General features: G+C 35.7%; 1 protein-coding gene across 2 annotated transcripts in view; it reads left to right on the forward strand.

Moving 5' to 3' along the window:
* Window positions 1-9393: 9393 nt before the first annotated feature.
* The window catches only part of LOC123530121 (uncharacterized), a 37462-nt gene continuing 24235 nt past the window's right edge, over window positions 9394-22620 (forward strand). For both annotated transcript variants that reach the window (XM_045310831.2, XM_045310830.2), the window contains exons 1-5: window positions 9394-9576; window positions 17191-17297; window positions 18955-19031; window positions 21478-21539; window positions 22455-22573. In XM_045310831.2, the coding sequence (XP_045166766.2) occupies window positions 9409-9576; window positions 17191-17297; window positions 18955-19031; window positions 21478-21539; window positions 22455-22573 (533 nt within the window). In that variant the 5' untranslated portion in view covers window positions 9394-9408. The remainder of the gene's footprint in view (window positions 9577-17190; window positions 17298-18954; window positions 19032-21477; window positions 21540-22454; window positions 22574-22620) is intronic.

Genomic DNA, 22620 nt, shown 5'->3' on the forward strand with positions numbered 1-22620 from the left:
TCAGCACTTAGAAACTTAATGATGATATAAATGCGTAAATCATATACGTTAACTTACATTATGTGATTTATATGCCTTTGTAAAGAAGTATTCTACGTCCATATTGTTTAAATGGAGAATTGCTCTAACTTCATTGTAAAAGATGCAGCTTTTCGATTACAATGCGTATCTTCCGTTCATCACCTTTTTGCTCTGTCTCCAAAGTAAAGAAGACGGTTTGCGGAAAAAATAAAAGAAATGGCTTTAATAGTCATTTCTACCACATAAAAGGAATATATAGATATTTGTTTTCAAACTGTTCAACCAGAAAAAGAAGAAATAAGCTGGTATTAAGGTTTGAGACCGATTTTCTTAAAACGTTAAAGATTGTAGATAGAGAAACGTTCCGTTAAGGTAGTTCTGCACGTTTGGATCGATTTTTTTTCTACAATGTAGAATTTGATTTAACTCTGATTATTTAAAACTTCAGAATATACCTAGAAAATTCAGCAAATAAAAAGGATAGGGTCGTGTGCTTGATTTTTTGCTAGACTGATTTGAAAATTTCGGACCTCGCGCAAGTTTTCATAATGGGAGTCTATGGGAAAATAGCAATTTTCATAACATTTTCGCGAAATAGAAAATTTTCCACAATGTAGATTTAATGAAACTTCTCACAGTCGTAAATAAACATATGGCCTATAATATAGTGAAATAAAATGTATAGGTCCGTGTGCTTATTTCTGAGATACTTGGCCATGATTAAAGTGAACCGCCTATTTGAAGCTGATTTTAAGACATTATTTTGAATTATTTAACGTGTCAGATGTTTTAATATCATATTTAACTTTTGAAAATAGAGACTGTTACAATTTAATAAATTTATTCACAGGTTGCCTTTATTTCATACACTGATTTTCATTTCCGTACGCCAAATCCAGGCTTTATTCTATGTTCTCCGGATAAATGACCTTACGCCATTACTTCCGGTTTATCAAACGTGCAGAACTGCCTTAAAGTGACGCTACGTCAGATGTTTTTGGCTCGTTATTTTGATTTAAGGTGACCAAGTACATCTAAGCAACATTTTACGAAATTTTTCGTTTTCAGTATATTTGGTTAAAGATGTGGGTTCGATCCTCACTCGGGGCGTTGAATTCTTCATGTGAGGAAGCCATCCAGCTGGCTTACGGAAGGTCGTTGGTTCTACCCAGGTGCCCGCTCGTGATGAAATAATAACGGAGGGGCACCTGGGGTCCTCCTTCACCATTAAAGCTGGAAAGTCGCCATATGACCTATATTTGAATAAACGAGTTGCGCTTTGGTCTATGGCCTTGGCTGGCAGTCGTTGTAAGAACTCGTTCTTTTATGTTTGTCAGAAAATACATGATACTGGTATGTTAAATACATGTATTAATTCACCAATTATATCTTCCAATGTGTAGAAACTTAAAGATCTTGCTATGTGTAAATTTAAACAAGATTGGTTAACAAAAATAAATAATAATACTGGTCCTTCTAGAAATGGTGGTAACAAACTTCGTACTTATTGCACTTTTAAATCAGAATATGTTGTAGAAAAATACTGTTCAATGATTTTACCGCCTTCACATAGATCAGCATTTTGTAAATTTTGGCTAGGTTTTGCACCTCTCAGAATAGAAACTGGGCGCTATGAAGGTCTCAGATTTGATGACAGAATTTGTCCTTTCTGTAATGGTGTCGAAACTGAAATGCATGTGCTGATGCAATGCGAGGTATATAGTGATTTAAGAAATGCCTTGTTCAGCAAAGCTTGTGATATTGATGAAAATTTTATGCCACTCACTGATAATGATAAAATTAAGTTTATATTTTCCAACCATGATGTTATAAGGGTTAGTGCCAAAACCTGTTTTAATATACTTAATAGGAGAATGTGTTTTCTTTGTAGATAATGTCCATTGTATCTTACTTATAGTACATATGCACATTATTTTTGTCATTTATGTAGAATATTACTGCTAATATGTTCATTTCAGATCTGATCTGAGGTGATACTTAGTTTCTTAACACCATTTTTTTCCCTAGCGCATTATTGCATAACTTCATTGTCAGTGTCTTAGTTCTAGAATCCTTTTATGGCAGATTTTAGTCTTGATTAGCAGTTATAGTCTACATTTTATCATGTAGATATTAATACTCAATGATATTGTTGTAATGTATAATATGATTGAGATTATGCAGTCTCTTGTAGTTCTTTGTAACTATATATTAAGTAAGGTGCCATTGATTTGTTAAACTGTTTTAATGTTTGATTTGATGTCTATTACAAATCTTTTAAGATTGGCCATACATGTATTTTATTGAATTGATTTCATGTATTATATGTAAGCATGTGATGGAATAGACAATAAACTTTTATAAACCTGTGTCGGTGCGACGTTAAATCCAACAAAAAAATCTAATGAACAAAAGACTTGTTATATATAGCGAGATCCCTTAGAAATGTATGTTTTATTACTTTAAATTTTGTATTTACTCCCCTAGAATGCTAGAATAATTCTATCTTGTTTCGGCAACCAGGATAGGGAAATCAAATTTTGAAAATTCGTCCGGTGACAATTTAACATGTATTAGGCTCTCAGTGAATGCAAACAAGTTTAAATGATTATCTCGTATTAAACTTACGAAAAAAGTTCTTACTCGATCAAAATCTGATTAGCCACATTTAACTTTTGACCCTATGATGTAGTTTAATCATATGATTTTCCTCGTATATACGCTTGAACTTAAACCAAATACAGTTAGTGCATCGAATATGAAAATCGACCCAGTACACAGAAAAGAGTGATCGAGAGTTTCAATTAAGCTTTCAGCTTCCCACTAATCCTGCATGCCTTTTTGATATATGTACATGTTATAAATGAATTGTGATTAATAAAATATTGTTTAAACCAAAAGAGGACCGGACAAAATCATCGCAAATACACAGTTAAGATAATCATATACATACGTAAGCACTGCAGGTGCACTTTTTATATTTATACTGATACAAGTACAGTATATAAAGTGCTATGATATCAACTTCAATTACACTGACTGTTGAAACAGATGCTGTTGTATCTTATTGCTTTGTTTGTTTTGCCCTAATTTAATCAGGCTTTCTAAACTCGTTATAAAAGGGAGAACTGATTTGCTATAAAGGTGAAAAATATCACACGCAATCTATGTACTGCACAGTAGCTATACAGTAGCTTATTATAATAAACAAAAGCAAGTCTATCAATCGTCCAGTCTTGTATGTTGGCTCTTATCGCCAATACGCGGACCATAGGCCACATACCTTGCATACCAGAATCAGTGTCTTTAATTTAAAGCTTACAAATTTAAAGTCATGATAGGGTAGTTTACTCTCGTCATACACTTTTGGGAGCTTTTCTATCACGTTACCAGTTTAAATTATGTTAATATAACTAATTTTCAGCAAAACTCAAGTCGTTCAGTGGTGGACTTCAATGTTTTATATTTTCAGTCTCCAAAAAATGCTCTAAAAATATTAAAGTTTAAATCATATTATCAGTTGTTTATTTTTGGAAAACATGTGATTATTTAAGTGTGATAATTCTTGAAAATTTAAGTAAGTTCCCATATCATAGGCATGGGACAGGCCTTCCGATTATGTTAAGCTCTTTCAAAGGACTGACTCAAACTTTGTCTATAATTATTTTGAAAATGGAAAATTGATACCTTTTTTGCTCCCATCTAAACTGTATTTTTTGGGTGCTGATTTAGAGTTTCCCTTGTCCGTCCGTCCGTCCGTCAGTTCGTCCGAATTCGTGCCGTGCATATCTTAAAATGTTTTTTTTTTACTCAGAGTCATCAAACGTCACAGGACTGTTTTTCAGCTAGGGAAGTTGTGCACAGGGTATTTTAATTTGGATCTCACACATTACACCAGAGTTATGGCTCTTGACTTTGTCAAAGATATGCATGAAAAGGGCCTTGGTCTGTGTCGAATGTATCTTAATAAGTGTTTGACCCAGGATTATAAAACAATACAGGAATATTATTCAGCGTATCTGACTCAGAGTCATAAAACATAAGCGGATTCTTATTTAGCTTGTGAAGTTGCGCACCTAGTATTTTGTTTGGGATTTCACTCAACCAGACGAGAGTTATGTTCTTGACTAAGTGAAAAGTACACATAAAGTGCTTAAAAAATTTTGTTGTATATATCCTAAAAAACACTTAGAGGCATGAAACTATGTAGCATGTGACTTTGTGCACCAGATAGTTTTTTTATTTCACTTAGTAAGACCAGAGTTGTGGCCCTTGACTTTGTAGTAAAAAAACACAAGTTTGTGTTCAATATTTTTCAAAATGTACTTGACCTAGGGTCATTAAACATTAGAGGAGTGTTATATAGCATGGAAAGTTGTGTACCAGGTGTTCTCTTTGGAATTTCACTCAGCTATGCCAGTGATATGGTCCTTCACTTGGAAAATACACATCAATTGCTTAAAAGTTGTTGTTGCTTGTATCTTAAAAAATATGTCACTAATTAAGTGCCATGAAACCATGTACAGTGACTGAGTGCGGGGGCACCTGCGTCCTATGGACACCTATAGCTTTTTGTTATTTATTTTCTTTTTTAATTAATGAATGAAGTATAAAGATATTATAAAATTATTCCCAAATAATAAACATTTGGCAGGTCTTTTCCAATCATGTTAAGCTCTTTCCGATCAGCATGTTTTATGTACTGACTCATATTTTGTCTATAAGTCTTTTAGAAATCGAAAATTATTATTTTTTCATAATTTAATTCTGATACATTTGTAGGAGTATCAGGAAAATGCCTAATATCAAATTTTTGGCTATTCGTTCTTTGTGAACATTTCTGATGTGTTTGTCTCACATATTGTAACTTACACTTTTTGCATGTGATTAAATAAATAACATTTTCAGACATGCAGTTAAGATTTTGTTTAACATTGTAAGTTTTTAAATTTTGAGAGCTTGTAAACTGTGCATCTTCAGTGATATTAGCGCAGTGAGAACACCGTGTTCTATTGCATTTAAGAACACCACCATTTACATCCGAACACATCAGGCTACTGTGAACCAAGATATCACAAAGATTTGTAGGTCGCTTGTTGGCAATAACTGGTTTGCATTTGGCCAGGTTGCGTACACTGCTTTTCTCAGATATTTCAAAAAGCCCCCAATATTTATAAAGGATCTGACCAATGTTTGGTAGGGATGGGTTGTATACACAAACAAAGGGGATAATATCATCTGTATTCTGCTTGTAATTGGTTATGGCTTCTTCAGCTGACAATACTGATGCCTTAGCTAAAGCATCATCAAAGATATGACTTGGATAATTACGATTTTGGAAATACATTCGCAATTTCTCCAATTCATTTGTGAACAAATCATCGTTAGAAGTGAGACGCCTGTACCGCTTAACTTGGCTAAACGGGATCCATTTCTTGCATGAAAGAGGGTGACAGGATGAAAATTCAATGTACTGATGTTTATTGGTTGGTTTTTCATGAACAGAAAAATCAAAATTACTATCTACTGTTCTGCCAATATTAACATCAAGAAAGGTAGCTGTATCTCTTGAATAATTGTGGGCGAATTTTATATTGGGATGGACATCGTTTAAACTGTCAATAAATTTAAGTAGGTCCGCTTCACTGTGTTTCAATATAAAGAAAATGTCATCAAGGAAGCGTACCCAGAGCGATGGCTTAACAGTAGTATTAGCTAGGAAATCGCTTTCCAGTTTACCCATAAAAAGGGAAGCATTAGTAGGAGTCATACATGTGCCCATAGCAGTACCTAAAATTTGAACAAAATATTCATTATTGAACTGAAAATGGTTTTTAGTCGAGACTGACTGGTGATTACAAGTATGAATAAGCTTTGTTCAAATATTCACGGCAAGCCTCTATCCCGTCACCATGCGGTATATCAGTGTATAAGGATGAAACATCCGTAGTAACCAAAAATGCATTAGAGGAGATATTAGGCATAGAGCCTAGCTTTTAAATGAAGTCAGTAGAGTCGTTAACATATGAGGACAGGGCTTCCATGTGTGGCTTCAAGATATTATCCATGTATTCAGATATGCCTTCAGTAACAGAGTTATACCCAGATACGATTGGCCGTCCTGGGTAACCAAGTGGTAATTCTGAATTAATATCTTTATGAATTTTGGGCAAGATGTAAAATTGTGGTGTTCTGGCATCACTAGGTACAACTAAAGTATCATTAGAATCACGATTAACATCCCTATATATAACATCTAAACATCAGAAATATCTTTTGAAAACTTTTCAACAGGGTTATGGTCAAGTTTTTTGTAGTAAGCTGTATTATTCAACTGTCTATTGACCTCAGCAATATAATCAGTCCTGTTCATTATCACAATAACTGATCCTTTGACAGATTTCTTACGGATTATACTATCATCATGTCGAAGATTTTTCAGGGCAGAAAGTTCATCAGTAGATAGATTAGGCCGAAACCTGTACTTACTGCTCTTTTGAAGAAGTTCATGCGTTATAGCATCAATGTAAAAGTCAAGTGTAGAGTCTCTGCCAGAAGGTAGAGTAAATATTGCATGTTTTTTTCTTATATTTCTGTTTATTTTTCACACCTTCAGCACTATCACAATCATTTTCACCATCAGAATCTTCTTCCGGCTTGTAAAAATATTCTTTCAACCGTAAACGTCTCGTGAACTCAAAATCTCTTGTTTTAACTGTATCTCATTATGGTGCTTAGGTTTAAGACAAAATTTTAATCCCTTACCTAAAAGTCTGTACTCAGAGTTTGTAAGTTCCCTTGATGAAAGATGTTTCACTGTCTCCTGTTCCTTTGTATTTCTTTCTGTATTTTCTTTTATTGTTGCCATTTTCTCCTACATTGAATTCGGATGAATCTCTTGTTGCTTTTATTTCTTCCAGAGGTTGCCCCCATGCTCACACATATATTTCATTGTCTCTGGATACAGGCAATGTCCCCGATGATTGGAGACAGGCGGTTATCTCCCATGTTTACAAAAAAGGTGAAAAGTCCAAGGCTAGTAATTGTCGTCCCATCTCACTTACAAGCATAGCGTCCAAACTCCTTGAACATATCTTAGTCTCTAATATCATGCCCTACTTTGATTCCTACAACATCCTCAGCCCAAAGCAGCATGGTTTCAGGCCAAAACACAGCTGCGAGACCCAACTCATAGGTTTCACACAAGAAATTGCTGATTCCCTAGACCTAGGCCAGCAATCTGATGTCATTGTTATGGATTTCAGCAAAGCCTTCGATAAGATGGATCACCATAAGCTAGTCCACAAACTTAAAAATTTAGGCATAGATAACAAGGTCATATCATGGATTAAATCTTTTTTTAAGTAATAGATCACAACAAGTTCTTGTCGAAGGCAAGTCTTCAGATAGGTTACCAGTTCTCTCAGGGGTTCCCCAGGGTTCAGTCCTAGGCCCCTGCCTCTTTCTTGCATACATAAATGACTTGCCCGATAGTGTCAAAAGTAGGGTCCGCCTTTTCGTAGATGACACTATCGTCTACCTTACCATCTCATCTCAGTCTTCAGCAGAAAGTTTACAGCATGACTTGCACTTATTAGAATTATGGAAACAGGATTGGGCCATGGAGTTCAGTCCTGATAAGTGTGAGATCCTTAGGATACATAGGAAGAGAAAACCTATCCTTTACCCCTACAGATTACACAATACCCTACTTAAATCAGCAGACCAGTCCAAATACTTAAGTGTTACTATAAGCAAGGATCTCAACTGGGCCTCCCACATTAACAATATCACCTCCAAGGCCAATAATACTCTCCGCTTCATTAAAAGAAATGTCAAAACAAATAACACACAGGTCAAAGAAACTGCTTATAAAACATACGTCCGTCCCAGGTAGAGTACTGTATTACAGTCTGGTGTCCATGGCAGAAATATTTAATAAATAAAGTAGAAATGGTCCAAAGGTCAGCTGCCCGTTATGTAAAAATGACTACAGTTACACCAGTAGTGTCACAGACATGATCAATACTCTCAATTGGAAAACGCTCGAACAGTGTAGAAACCATGCCTCCCTGATCATGTTCTATAAAATAAGATCCAGTCTTGTAGTAGTGGATAACCATCACCTCCTCCCTACTAGAAATCTTAATTATCTAATCCCACATTCTAAGACCAACTACCATGCTACATCCTTCTTCCCAAAGAAGTATAAAATACATTTATTTTTATAGCTCTTTGTTCTTCCCAAGTACCATCAGGCTATGGAACAGTCTTCCAATATATGTCCAATCAAGTCCGAGTCTACCAATTTTTGTTGGTAGACTTGACGCATGCTCTCTGTAGACCGATGTATACTGTTTTAACCTGTAGATCTTTTATCTTTGCAATATAAGTATATGCTATATATACTTTTAACCCCCATGCACATAACATATCTTTTAAACTAATAACTGCTCCTGACAAGCGCCTGCCAAGTGTAATCAGTGTTGATTTTATGGCAGTTGGAGTTGAATTCAGGTCTTTACACCTCTGGGACAATACACCCTAGGACTTTACACCTCCCAAACCTGAGACATTACTCCTCCCAAAGGGAGGTGTAAGGTCCAAGGTTTTATATAGTTCTTTACAACTTTTTTCATATCCTGAATTATTTTATTAAAAAATTGTGAGTCTAAAACGTTGTTAATTGTTGCATTTATAATCCAACTTTATAGCTGTAATATAAATACAAAAGTGATGATGATTTGTGTCACACTTTTCTAAGTTCAATATTAAAGTAAACTTGATATATTAAATTTGTTATGATAATTGATTGATCATCACAAAAGAAACATTAACACCTGCTCTTAAAAGTAATCTTTGATATTTTAATGACAGTTGATTGATAATGTTTAAAGAAACATATTGAAGTTATAATTTATATACACTACACATAATCAATCTGGCACTTTTCTTCAACAGTTTCCAATATCTAAATGTTGAAAGAAATGATCAGTAAAGCTGTTATTTTATGATATATTATACTAACCTTATTGCGTAATTGGCTTTCAGAGAAACAGAAATATTTTTTTTTAAATCCGAGTTAGAGTACGATTTTTTCCAGTGATTTAGGAGTCAGAATTTTTTTTTAATATCTTGCCGTAATTTTTTTTTCAAGCAAAACCAAAGAAAGGAAATTTCCAGAATCTGTTTCACAATAAATGCCTGACAATGATTATCATATTGAAAAAGATATTGAAGTTGACACTTGATGAGGTGATCTATGGACTCCTTGAGGCAGCTCAATAGCGAACAGTGCAGACCATGATCTGACTGCACGGATGTGCAGGCTGATCTCGGTCTGCATTGGTCGCAAACGCAGAATCACATGCTAAAGTCTAATGAATTATGAAGAAATTATTAGATACATTGTTTTCCAACAATGTTAAGCCCTTTCCGCAGAAAAGATCCATTCCAGAATTTAGTATAATCAAACGCCTACTTGATCCTGATGAAAAGAAAATGGCGGCTGCTTCAAATGTCACAAAATCCAAGAAATTTAAGAAAAAGTTAGACGTAAGCCGTTTGTTCCTCTTTGATTATATTGAATTTAATGACAATGTCTCTTTTTCATTAATAAAAGAAAATTGAAGTCTTCAGGATAATATTTTCGATGAGTTCAACTTTTGCATCGATGAATAATTTGCAAGTTGCAACTTGCCAAAAATTTGAAATAAAAAGAAATACAAACACTTTGAGGTCAAGCCTTCCCCCACCCATGTGGAAGCAGAAAATTATCCCCATCCTCCTCCTGGAGAAATTTGACCCCTTCCCGTGACCACACCATGGTTACTCAGATTAGAATTCCAGATGTTTCACCCCCAAGACTTTCCTCCCCTAGACATTTCACCCCCAAGACAGTTCCTCCCAAGACTTTTCACCCCCAATTTTTAATATACTGAAAATATTGTTAAATATTTGTTATTTGATATTTAAAATCATTTTTATATATTTTGTATACCGGTAGGTTGTTAGGGCATTTATGAAGATACTTTGTTACTTTCGTAAAAGAAGAACAGTGATTTTTTCTGGCAGTTTTTTTCAGGCGGAAATTCAGCCCCATTCCCCTGTCCAAAAAGTATGTTTTCTGAAAAAAATTCCCCTTAAAAAAAAAATATATATTTTTTTTACATATCCCAACCAACAAAACCCTTTCTAAATGTACATGATAATGGTAAACTACCATTTAAATGCCCGCCTGCTTAGCTCAGTAGGGAGAGCGTTGGTCTACGGATCGCGGGGTTGTGAATTGGATCCCCGGGCAGGGCGTATGTTCTCTGTGACGATTTGATAAAAGACACTATGTCTGTAATCATTCGTCCTCCACCTCTGATAATTCATGTGGGGAAGTTGGCAGTTACTTGCGGAGAACAGCTTTGTACTGGTACAGAATCCAGGAACACTGGTTAGGTTAACTGCCCACCGTTACATGACTGAAATACTGCTGAAAAACGGCATTAAACCCAAAACAAACAAAACTACCATTTAAAACATGTGACGATGGGCTTTCAAATCATTTTTAGCTTGACCTTTTGAAGAAAATTTAAAGAGCTATTGCACTGGCGTCGGTGTTGTCGTTGGTTGAAGTTTTTGATAAAGTCAAATATCTCTGATCAGAGATATTGACTTGAAACTTAAAATTGTTATTTACTTATCCCCATAACTCTGATTTATTCCCCTTTTTAACTTAGATTTTTTTAGTTAAAGTTTTTTATAAAGTCAGGGCTTCCATTAAGCGGCGTCCCGGCGTAAAATACGCCAAAAGTTATGATCCGTACTCCAATACAGAAAGTTAGTGGCGTACAAAGGACTTCCGATATTTTCAAAGGACGACAAAATCAGTACACCATGATGTACCTTCAATTGTTTTCAGTAACTACGATTCGCTGAGAAAGATTTTATTAGCTCCGCCCCGATGATTGACAGCCTCGTGTAGACTGTCGGCATAAAATTTTTTTAGATGTCATGCTTGAAGTGTGAGAATGATGTTATTAGCTCCGCCCCATAACTAATCATCGCGGTTAACTCTTGATGATTGACAACCTCGTAAAGGCTTTTGACATTTCTTTAGATGTCATATTTGAAGTGTGTGAAAGCATCGCGTTTGATAAAGACACTGTCTATGAATGTAAACCTTGACATGTTTGAGAAGGTACTAATTGCCGATAATTAAACATATTACATGCAATCGGCTCGGATTAAGTTGGTAAGTTTTTTGCTCCGAAGTAGGAAGACAATTAAACTAATTGTCGAAATTATATCGGCAATTTCAGTACAAAAAAAAGATTTGTTTTCAAATTGTTTGTTTTCAAATTGGTGGGTAAATAGAAGTTGATGAACGGAAGGGAAAAGGAAATTTAGCATCATACGCTGTTTTAAAGCTGTTATGGCACAACGTACTCTCTTTGATTTCGGCGTAAATATGCCAGACAAGAATAAACGCAAACGTAATGATGAGTCTGAATGCACCGAGTCTGTTGCGAAAAAATCAAAACCTAGTTCTGACTGCAAATCTGTCACGAAACAACGAAACTTCAATGAAAAATGGTTACTCCTTGGTTGGAGTTTAAACAGACTCAAAACGAATGCACTGCACTTACTGTCAGCTACTCGGGAATTTTCAGAAATGCTTTTCAGTGTTTCCCACCCAACTAGAGGTGTACTGGTCAGGAACCCAGGCAATCCTTGCATGTATCAGTGCTATACACTGGGCATGTTAAAGAACCAGGCTGTCTGTTCGCAGCGAGCTAGGCTAAGTTAGCCGGACAAGCCTGTATCTGATTTCTGATCTCTCTGTTGTGGGGGCTTTGTCTCACTCTGTCTCTCTGGTCAGATCACTCTGTGTCTGTACTAGTAGAGGATGAATTTATGCACCCTGTGTGCCTGCATTTAAACTATGTAAAGCGCCTTTGAACGTGAAATTGATCATGAAAAGGGCGCTATATAAATCTGGTATAATAATAATAATACTGTCGTGCCGCCAAGAATAGTAATATCTTTGCTAAAGATGGTGCAGGTTTCTATTTTTGTTGCGTTTTTTTTACATATACTTTACTGTGCTTTTTGGAAGACGAAGATAAGTGTTTGTTGGCGTCCACAATAACAATCAGCAATTCAAATTTAAATTTACGGCAGCAAATAGTTTCATTTCATATTTGTGAAATTTTTGCAAGCGGTTATAACTTACATTATTTCCATTAATAGCAAAAAAAGTCATATATATATATTAGCAACATTCATTTCCTTGTTGTTAATTAATTTCAACAATGCTTTTTATCTATTTATCTAGTATTATCTGCTGTAGGTAAATTAAGTGGACTTAAGACTGTGAATGTATGAAAGAGTTTGTCTCAGATCAGTACAAATGGAAACAAGGTGTACTACAAGGGTATCCAGCTGACTCATAGCAATGAAAAAAGCAGTGTTGAAAAAATGAAAAAGATTACATTGATTGTGTAAGTAATTGTATTGAGGAACAGATTACAACTAACACCCCAGTGCTTGAGGCTTTCAGTGTTTCACCAATGAACTGTTGTCTGCTACCGACACTGAGGAACATCTGAAATATCTGGCCATGAAATATGACATTGACTTAAATGAACTGAAACTTGAATATGAAGGTGTAAAGTGCCTACTTCAAGATGCCTACAAGAAAAAAAACTTTATGGACTTCTATAGGATCATGATGAAGTGCCATGTAATTGACTATCCAATCATTAGTAAACTTTGTAACATGTCCCTTTGTACTCCTGTTACAAGTGTGTCTTGTGAAAGAGGTTTCAGCTTGCAGAACAGAATTAATTAAAGTAAAATCCAGAACTTCCCTTGCCCCAGAAAATTTAGAGACTCATGAAACTGTCATGTGGTCCTACTGTTGAACAATTTCCATATGAGAAAGCAATTGTGCACTGGCACAAGGTTAAGAAAAGGCGTCTGCAGAGACTTTATGCACCAAGCAAAGTCACTAAGTAAATGTTGGAACATTCACACACACTGTCACTGCTATGAAAATCATATTGATCAATACTTTTTGCTATGTGACTGACATCATTGTGGTATTCACATTGTTATGTACTGTACATGTATTTCGTATCATGGTGTGCAAAATATTGAACTAGAATGTAGCTGATGTAAACTAAAAAAACATATCTGACCAATTGCTGTTTTATGCATATGTGTTGATTTTGGTAAAAATGCTGATGGTAACTACACATATACCGGTAATAAAACAATGAAAAGATTTTGTTAAATATAATGTTTTTCTCATCACTCTAGTGGTACTTTAAATATTATGACAATGTCAGATGATGATGATAATATTAAGGGTCGGCGTACAAAGTAATACTAGGACTCCAAGAAAATTTAAGAGGGACTCCAAAATCTGAATGTTAGGCAGTCCTGACTCCATGAAATTGAATCCTAATGGAAGCCCTGTTATGTCGAATATCTCTGTTCCCAGGGCTTCGGAAATTTGTTGGTTTTGGACCGATTTTTAACTTTTCAGACCGATTCGTGAAGTGAAAAAACAGAAAAAATCGGTCCCGTAAAAATGGAGAAAAGTATAAATTTCGGTCTGAAATCTCAATACACGATCAACTGCCAAGCAGGAAATTGTTGGTCGCACCCTCAGATAATCAATAAACGTGTCAAATGGTCTGATTGTCACCTTGATAATCGGTCCGTAATTAGCACGTGACGCAATCAGTACTCGCGCGGCACATCCTTTACCTCATTGTTTGCAGACAGCCGACTGAATGTATTAAACATTTTTGACTTGTTTCCAAATGTTTCTGACTGGATCGAAATAATTGCGACGGGGATACACTTCTTTTATTTAGAATCCGACGGATGGTTTATTTCAAACGGCTATGTTTGATCACGGGTAAAAAACAAATGGTTACTGTATTTAATGAGACATCACACGGGGAAACCGATAAAAATCATTTTTATGCCCCCGGCATCTACTGATGCGGGAGGCATGTAGTGATGGCCCTCTTGTCATTTGATGTGCATGAAACTTGGTCAGAATGTTTGTCTCTATGAAATCTCGATTGATTCCTTATCTGGGCCGTGTGGGGTTAAAAACTAGGTGACTAGGTCAGCAGGTTAAATCAAAGAAAAAGATTGTTTACACTCTAGGGGCCACATCTTTGATTTTATCTTCTTAAAAGTTTGTCAGAATGTTTGTTATCATGAGGTCTTGGATGATTTCGAATCTGGGTCAAAAACTAGGTAACTAGGTCAAATCAAAGGATTTGTAGAGCCGACTGTTTTGCTCCAATCTTTCCGAAACTTTGTCAGAAGGTTTGTTTTTGTGAAATCTTGGATGAGTTCTAAACTGGGTCATACGGGGTCAAAAATAGGTCAAATGAAAGAAAATGCTTGTTTACACTCGAGAGGTCACATTGTTGGTCCAATCTTAATGAAGATTGGTCAGAATATTCGTCTCCATGAAATCACTAGGTCAGACATTACACTCTTATGTGAGCAACCTAGGGCTATCTTGGCCCTCTTGTTTCACAATTTTCCCAAATGTCACGCTATTTTTAACAAAGTGACCAAGCCTAGGACCCTTCACAATTTTGGCTAGGTAAATATTATACTTGACTGCACAACTACAACTAAAGGGGAACTCTGATCACCCTGCTTCAAGCTGATTTCTGACTAGAAGAAGTCAGAATTATTTAATTTGTACCTAATACTTTTCACCATCTATGTCATCCTGTGATGTCCACTCAACTTCTCTTACAGTGTCCATCCAATTCAGATGAAACTTTGTATAGATCTTCAACATCAGGTGTACTTGCACCTACTTTGCTCATTTTCATGCTTTCATGTTTTTGGTCATGTTCTTTTTTACATGATAATATTTTTTCTATTGATCATTTTTGGGGGCATGATTGTGACACTGTCATGCAATGTTGACATCGCTCTAGTTTATTGTCATTTTCAAGCTAATTATCCATTTTCTGCCTGTTGACTTTTGACCCAAAAGTACTATGGCATAATTTAAGTTCCGCCTTCTTCAGATACATGTAAAATTTTCCTAAGAAGTGTGAAAGTTAGTATAGTTTTTGATACTGTTTTGTTAATAAACTAAGAAGTAGGGATTTATATTATAAACTTGTACACTCTCTTCCGACTTTCCAAAAAGTGTCTTCTGTTGAATAATTTCACTACATGTATTTAATCCACTAAACTTTTGCTCGTATTTTTTAAAACGCTGTAAAACTTGACCAAAGCCAGACTTTAGAAAAATATTACTGATACTTTCTGTCTCCCACATTTTTGATACAGTCATGCATTTAATGCTTGCCGAAACATGCCAGTTGGAAACATCATGTTTATTTCATGTGATGTCACTGCTATTGACATGTATTATATACCTATATAAATTCTGTAAGAAATTGGCTACATTTCACAATTAAATATGAACAGACAGACAAAAATTCCGTATTGTGCCTTTTAAATTCCGTATTGTACCTTCCGTATTGTATGCTGCCGGACTATTTTCATAAATATGCATGACCCGACACATTTCTATTAATAGCGCACATAAAAACTTCACTAAGTACATTTAATAACGATAAACATTGAAGATTTCGTTCAAGAACAAAACAAGAATCAAAATGGTAAAGGTATATAATAAAATGGTCATTATAACAGTAGCTAGATCTGGGACTTTGTATTCGGCTCCCGTGGATTTTGCAAGGTTGGATCACACTCGGCACTTGCGCGCCTAGTGAGATCCGATCTGGCAAAATCCACTTGAGCCGAATACTGCCCCCCAGATCAAGCTACTGTTATAATAACCCTATTGTATTTAATTCAGAGTCAGTGCAATACACATGTATTTGATATTGAAAAGAACTGTGAAGTGTGAAATGCTTTTATGGTTTTTTGTTATTTAACAATTGGTTCACTTAGCACATGGATTTTGATTTCTTTTTGAGTTCTGAGCCAATTTCAGAATATGAAATGTACTTACTTTTCTTTAAAATTGTATTCATAATTCAAGGGCTTTCTTGGTTTGGGCAGTGATTTGACAAGACTGAAAAAAATACTTCGAATTACAATTCAATCACGTTACATTCACAAGGAAAAGAAAACAGATTCACTTACATTTTCAGTAAATTTGTTATTGACCTTAAATTATTGGCCTAAAATAAATACAGGAAATTATATAAAACAGTTACAAATATATTTAGTTTCTTTTCTGACTTGCATGTTATGGCACTAAAAGTAAAACCTTGTCAAGTGTTCTCAAAATCTTTCCACTTCTCTCTAAAAGGCTAAAACCCATTTACTTCTCCCTAAAAGGCTAAATCCAATTCACTTCTCTCTAAAAGGCTAAAACCCATTTACTTCTCTCTAAAAGGCTAAAACCCATTCACTTCTCCCTAAAAGGCTAAAACCCATCCACTTCTCCCTAAAAGGCTAAAACCCATTCACTTCTCCCTAAAAGGCTAAAACCCATTCACTTCTCTCTAAAAGGCTAAATCCCATTCACTTCTCTCTAAAAGGCTAAAACCCATTTACTTCTCTCTAAAAGGCTAAAACCCATTCACTTCTCCCTAAAAGGCTAAAACCCATTCACTTCTCCCTAAAAGGCTAAAACCCATTCGCTTCTCTCTAATCTTAGCTGAGGGAGAAGTGACTGGCTTAAGCCCTAGTACATCTTACAGATGTGTTCAGAGAGGTTAGGACAAGCTAATATCTGGTCAGGACAAGTGAGTATCTGGTCAGGACAAGTGAGTATCTGGTCAGGACTAGTACTTCAGAGACAAACTGATGTGGTGTTAGAAGAGATTCACAAGGCAAATAAAGCAGAGGGTTTCTTTTGCAGGGGCGGCAAATTCAGTTGTTCGTATTGCCCAGGTTGTCCCAAAGCTTGTACGGACAAGTGAAATTTGACTAGAAATTACTATATAACTATCATACGGACAAGTACAAAATAGCAATTGACAAAAACGGACAAGCAAGTCAGAATCAGATTTCGCCGCCCCTGTTTTGGCATTATGCATATACATTACTTTAGGCAGAAAGTATTCTGTTAAGAAATAGAATTGCATATTGACTATCCAAATAAGATGTTTGTTTATATACATAATGTAGACAAATCTTTTACAGCAACTTGGTTGTCCGTACACAGAAGGAGTTGAGGATTCATGGATTTCAGAGCTTATTTTCAAACCAGGGGAGGCCAGAATTCGACTGCTACAGTGGCTGTTCTCTAAGTAGGTTCATAGTCTTTATTATGCTTGTTGTACCCCCCGACAACAAAGTTTTAAGGGGGGTATACTGGTTTCAGGTTGTCTGTCCGTCCGTCTGTCCGTAGACAAATCTTGTGCACACCATCTCTCCTCATCCCCTTGACACAATTTAATGAAACTTCACACAAGTGATCAGTAACAACAGCAGTTGTGCATGGGGCATGTTAGGTTCTTTCAGAAAATAAAATTGCAGAGTTACGGGACTTTGTTTTTTATTACTATACTATATACATAGACACAATTTTGTGCGCACCATCTCTCCTCATCCTCTTGCGCACAATTTAATGAAACTTCACACAAGTGATCAGTAACAACAGTAGTTGAGCATGGGGCATGTTAGGTTCTTTCAGAAAAAAAATTTGCAGAGTTATGGGACTTTGTTTTTTGTTACTATACTATATACATAGACACAATCTTGTTCGCACCATCTCTCCTCATCCCCTTGACACAATTTAATGAAACTTCACACAAGTGATCAGTTACAACAGTAAGTGTGCATGAGGCATGTTAGGTTCTTTCAACAACAAAAATTGCAGAGTTATGGGACTTTGTTTCTTGTTAACATACTATGTACATACAGTCTGCATATGCAATCTTGTGCACGCCTAATCTTCTGAACCCTTGCGCACAATTTAATGAAACTTCACACAAGTGATCAGTATCAACCCTAGTTGTGCATGGTGCATGTTACGTTCTTTTAGATAAATATTCTGCATAGTTATGGGACTTTGTTTTTTGTTACTATACTGTATACATACAGTCTATATACATACAGTCCACATAATTAGGAAGTCTTGTGTGCGTCAAATTGCAATGTACTGTGTCAATGCATGCAGGGGGTACATTCATCACCTTTGCTGATAGCTGTAGTTTGTAAAGGTAATGCTGTGTTTTAATGTCAGATGAAAACAGGATACAAGATACCTTTGAGAATGAGTTAATAATAGTGTTCTAAATAAGGATGTATATCTACTTGTCCCTCAAAGTGACAAATCGGAATATCACGTCAGAATGCTAACTAGGTTTCAAGTTTCAGGTTTAACATAATTACATGTACTCTCTAAGCTGTAAGTTTTATTCTCTAATCTGTTGAATCTGGTGTCAAGTTACACTGTATATACATGAAATGTATGTAACTCAGTTACACTGTATATATATGAAATGTATGTAACTCAGTTACACTGTATATATATGAAATGTGTGTAACTTGAAGTTACATTAAATCTGCTCTGCAGGCAGCTTGATCAGAAAAAAATATGTCTAAAACTGAGAGTAGGTGCGGATATTCGTAGGAACACAAGATTTAATTTTCAGACTCACTTGAAATGTTATTAAGTACATCATAGGCAGTGGTGGAAACTGGAAATGTTAGATTTGCAAGATTTGAAACTAGTTTTACAAAATTCTAGATATTTGTAAATGACAATCAGTACAAATAAATTATTTTGAACACTCACTGCAAAGGAAATTATGCATTTTGCAATGCAAAGTTTTCCATAAACTTCGAGTGTACTGACTAAAATACTAAATACCTGTCCATTGTAACCTGAAGTACCCTGTGACATGAAGATCTGTGAATTATTAGCCTAATTAGGCATACATTTTCTTCTAATATTTTCAGATTTGATTCCAAGTTGAATGAGATACTTGATCCACAGTATGCCTCAGTCGAATCAAAAATGGATTCTCGTATTCAAAGTGAGTACAGTGTCTTTTTCAGCTTATTTTCTGTCTTCATGTAAAAGGATTTTACCCATGATGAAGAATAAAAAGGTCCAGTCTCATTTATTGTTGAGCCTGTAAGGGAGCGAAGACATAGTTGTTCAAATGGCTGTCCGGTGTATGTGCATGCGTGCGTCCGTCAGTGTGTCCGTCCAGATTTTTTTTCCGGACCATAAGTTTGTCATTGATTGTGGGATTTTAAAATAACTTGGCACAATTGTTTACCACCATGAAATGATTTGTCGCGTGCAACACCATCGTCAATATTTTAAAGGTCAAGGTCACACTTGGTGTTTAAAGGTCAAATATGGCTATAATTGACCTTGTCCAGACAATAACTTCGTCATTGAATGTTAGATTATAAAATAACTTGGCACAATTGTTTACCACCATGAGATGGTGTGTCGCATGCAACGCCGGCGTCAATATCTTAAAAGTCAAGGTCACACTTAGAGTTTATAGGTAAAATATGGCTATAATTGTCCTTGTCCGGACAATAACTTCGTCATTGAAAGTGGGATTATAAAATAACCTGGCACAATTGTTTACCACCATGAGATGGTGTGTCACATGCAACACCGGAGTAAATATCTTAAAGGTCAAGGTCAGACTTGGAGTTTAAAGGTCAAATATGGCTATAATTGACCTTGTCTGGACAACAACTTTGTCATTGATTGTGAGATTTAATAACTTAGCACAATTGTTCACCACCATGAGATGTCGTGTTGCATGCATCGTAAAATAATAATAAAAAAATTATTATAAAATAACCTGGCACAATTGTTTTATTTGGCACAAATGTTTTGTCTCAGTGAGACAAAGTTTCGTGTGCAACTCCCAGTCCTTTTGACAGCTGGCGGGCTCGACATGTTGCCCTTGGGCATCTAGTTAAATGTATGTTGGTACATGTACTTAACCACCAGTATGACTTCATACTGTAGATCTGATGATACTCAGGCAATTGTTTTATTTCAGCAAATATTTGCAAATGGAACAACATATTACAGTGACTATTACACATCATTAACTCGAGAAGCATATCAGACTTCAAAGCGAAATCTTAACTGGAATGTGGATGTTGCTTGTCATATCAAGAAGTAAAATGAAGTGAAAAATTCCATGTCTGCATGTATTTGTTTAAAAGTTCAATGCATTGTTTTAGCCATTCCCTGCTAAATTTCTATAATGAACTTGTCAATCTTTCAATTTGGACAGTACCATTAAAAGTTAAAATGGTTGATTACCAAAAAGAGACTGACTGAATGGCAGAGTGTGCAGATCTTGATCAGACTGCATGGATGTGTAGGCTGATCAGGGGTCACACTGGGAATTTTTTTCTCTGAGCCACTGCTTTTTCCGAAGATGAAATTATGAGGCCAACAAGGGCGAAGTGCATAGCATTGACGTTCTTGTAGGACTACATTATATGTATTCATACCACTCAAGAAATTAATGTAGTTATAACATATTTCTTAGTAACCCTTCAAAAAGCTATTTAGAAAATCAATTTTTGTTAACATCTAAAATTATCATTTTTATAAACATCTGCCATTTAATAAAAAAAATTCTGAACATGATATTAAAAATAAAGATGTCAAAGAAAGAAGAAATTTTGTTTAAGCAGGTCTTATTTTGCATATTGCCTATAAGTGGGTGGGGTTCGATGCCTTCAGATGTTTTATTCTCGAAAAATACTTTAAGATATGAGCTCATTTTGAAGCAGTTTTCATATTTTTCTTAAATGTAGACTCTTTATTGGCTTTTTATTTAAGACTCGTCAGAAATGACAGAAATTTCCGAAAATTAAGGTCGCGAAAACGGGTGACAAATATGGAAAACATAAATTAGAATTAAATTTTTGATAAAATACCTATGTTTTATTGCTTTTCTATCATCATATCTATTCAATACTTACAATTTCTGCTTATCTAAAGCATTTTTATTTGTTTTTACCTTAACTAACCCTCGGCAACTAACATGATAAAAGAAAATTTACTACAGATTGTCTAACGGCCGATTGCTCATAAAAAGGTATCAAGCGCATAAAATGATGATTATAATTATCCAGTTTGTTATTCAATAATCTAATTATCGCCAATTAACTGCCTAGTCAAATAAAAATTTTGCAAATTGGCTTCCTCCCTTTCAATAACAGATGTTGTTTGTCTACACAGATTATCGATTTTTCACACCTTTTGGTTCCTAAAACTGGCAATAATTGTAGTTTTGTAGACAGACGTAGCTTCGGGCCATTTTTCGCCACTTAGAAAATTTCCGAGCTACATTTAATTTTTTGTTGCAAATGGCTCAAGTGGCGATCGACAGCGTGACCCCTGGCTGATTATGATCTACAATGGTTGCAAAGGCAGAATCGCTCGTGCCCAGCATGATAAGGGTTAAAATAACAGTGTTTTAATTACAGGGCTGCTGTTTGTTGCGTCTAATCTAGGTCTGTGTAGATATGATGATGTGGATCTAATACGGGTAAGAATTACAATTATAAATTTATGGCTCTAATTCCATTTGCCAGTAAATTTGAAACGACTTCAACAAGAAAAACTGCTCCAAAGCGATAAAAGGTTTGCATGTTTAGTCTCGTAATGTACAGTATTAAGTTGCTCAAACTATCAAGTTGTACTATCAATACATCAAAAATTGATTGGAATACAGTGAAACACAAGTCACTCAAGCTCCAAGTGGTATGAACAAAATTCTTGAGTTATTATCAAGGGTGTCATTCGATTCAAGTTTAGAAAATATGAGGAAACTGGACAGGTATGACATGAATTGCTTCATTGAGCCATCACGGCTTGGTCAAGTGGTTTCTCACAGTGAGCCATCCAGGCTCGGGCTAGTGGTTTCTCACAGTGAGTCATTCAGGCTCGGGCAAGTGGTTTCTCACAGTGAGCCTTCCAGGCTCATGCAAGTGGTTTCTCACAGTGAGCCATCTAGGCTCGGGCAAGTGGTTTCTCACAGTGAGCCATCCAGGCTCGGGCAAGTGGTTTCTCACAGTGAGCCATCTAGGCTCGGGCAAGCGGTTTCTCACAGTGAGCCATCCAGGCTTGGGCAAGTGGTTTCTCATTTCACCATTCATGGACTTCTTGCTAGTATGAACCTTTTCTTCACAAGTAACTTATAACTTCTCCTCATGAAACAAAGCTGGAGGGAGAATAAAACTAGACATTGTTGCCTTCAGTCAGTCAAAACAAATCACTTGTCCAGGATTCGATTTTGTGGCCTCCTGTACAAGGCAGGCGAAAGAAGCTATCAGACTCAATTAGAAACCGGTATCCATGTATATCATATCCGGTCACTACTACACACAGGCTTATAAATTAAATAAATTGTATAATTGCTTTCCAGTTGTAGCAACTGTTTGAACATTTGTGTTATTTGTAGGGTGTGGTGCCAGCCACAAGACAGTCTGCCTTCATGGAGCATCTGATTGACCTTGTATATATAGTAGATACAGCAGAGGATCCTAAGAATAAACTGTTCAGGGAAGCTGGAGTGGTGAGGTTAGCTGACGCAATAACAATATTTCTCTAGCAGGAAACTTGATGTT

The sequence above is a fragment of the Mercenaria mercenaria genome, chromosome 13 (assembly GCF_021730395.1).
Source record: "Mercenaria mercenaria strain notata chromosome 13, MADL_Memer_1, whole genome shotgun sequence".
Classification (NCBI taxonomy): domain Eukaryota; kingdom Metazoa; phylum Mollusca; class Bivalvia; order Venerida; family Veneridae; genus Mercenaria; species Mercenaria mercenaria.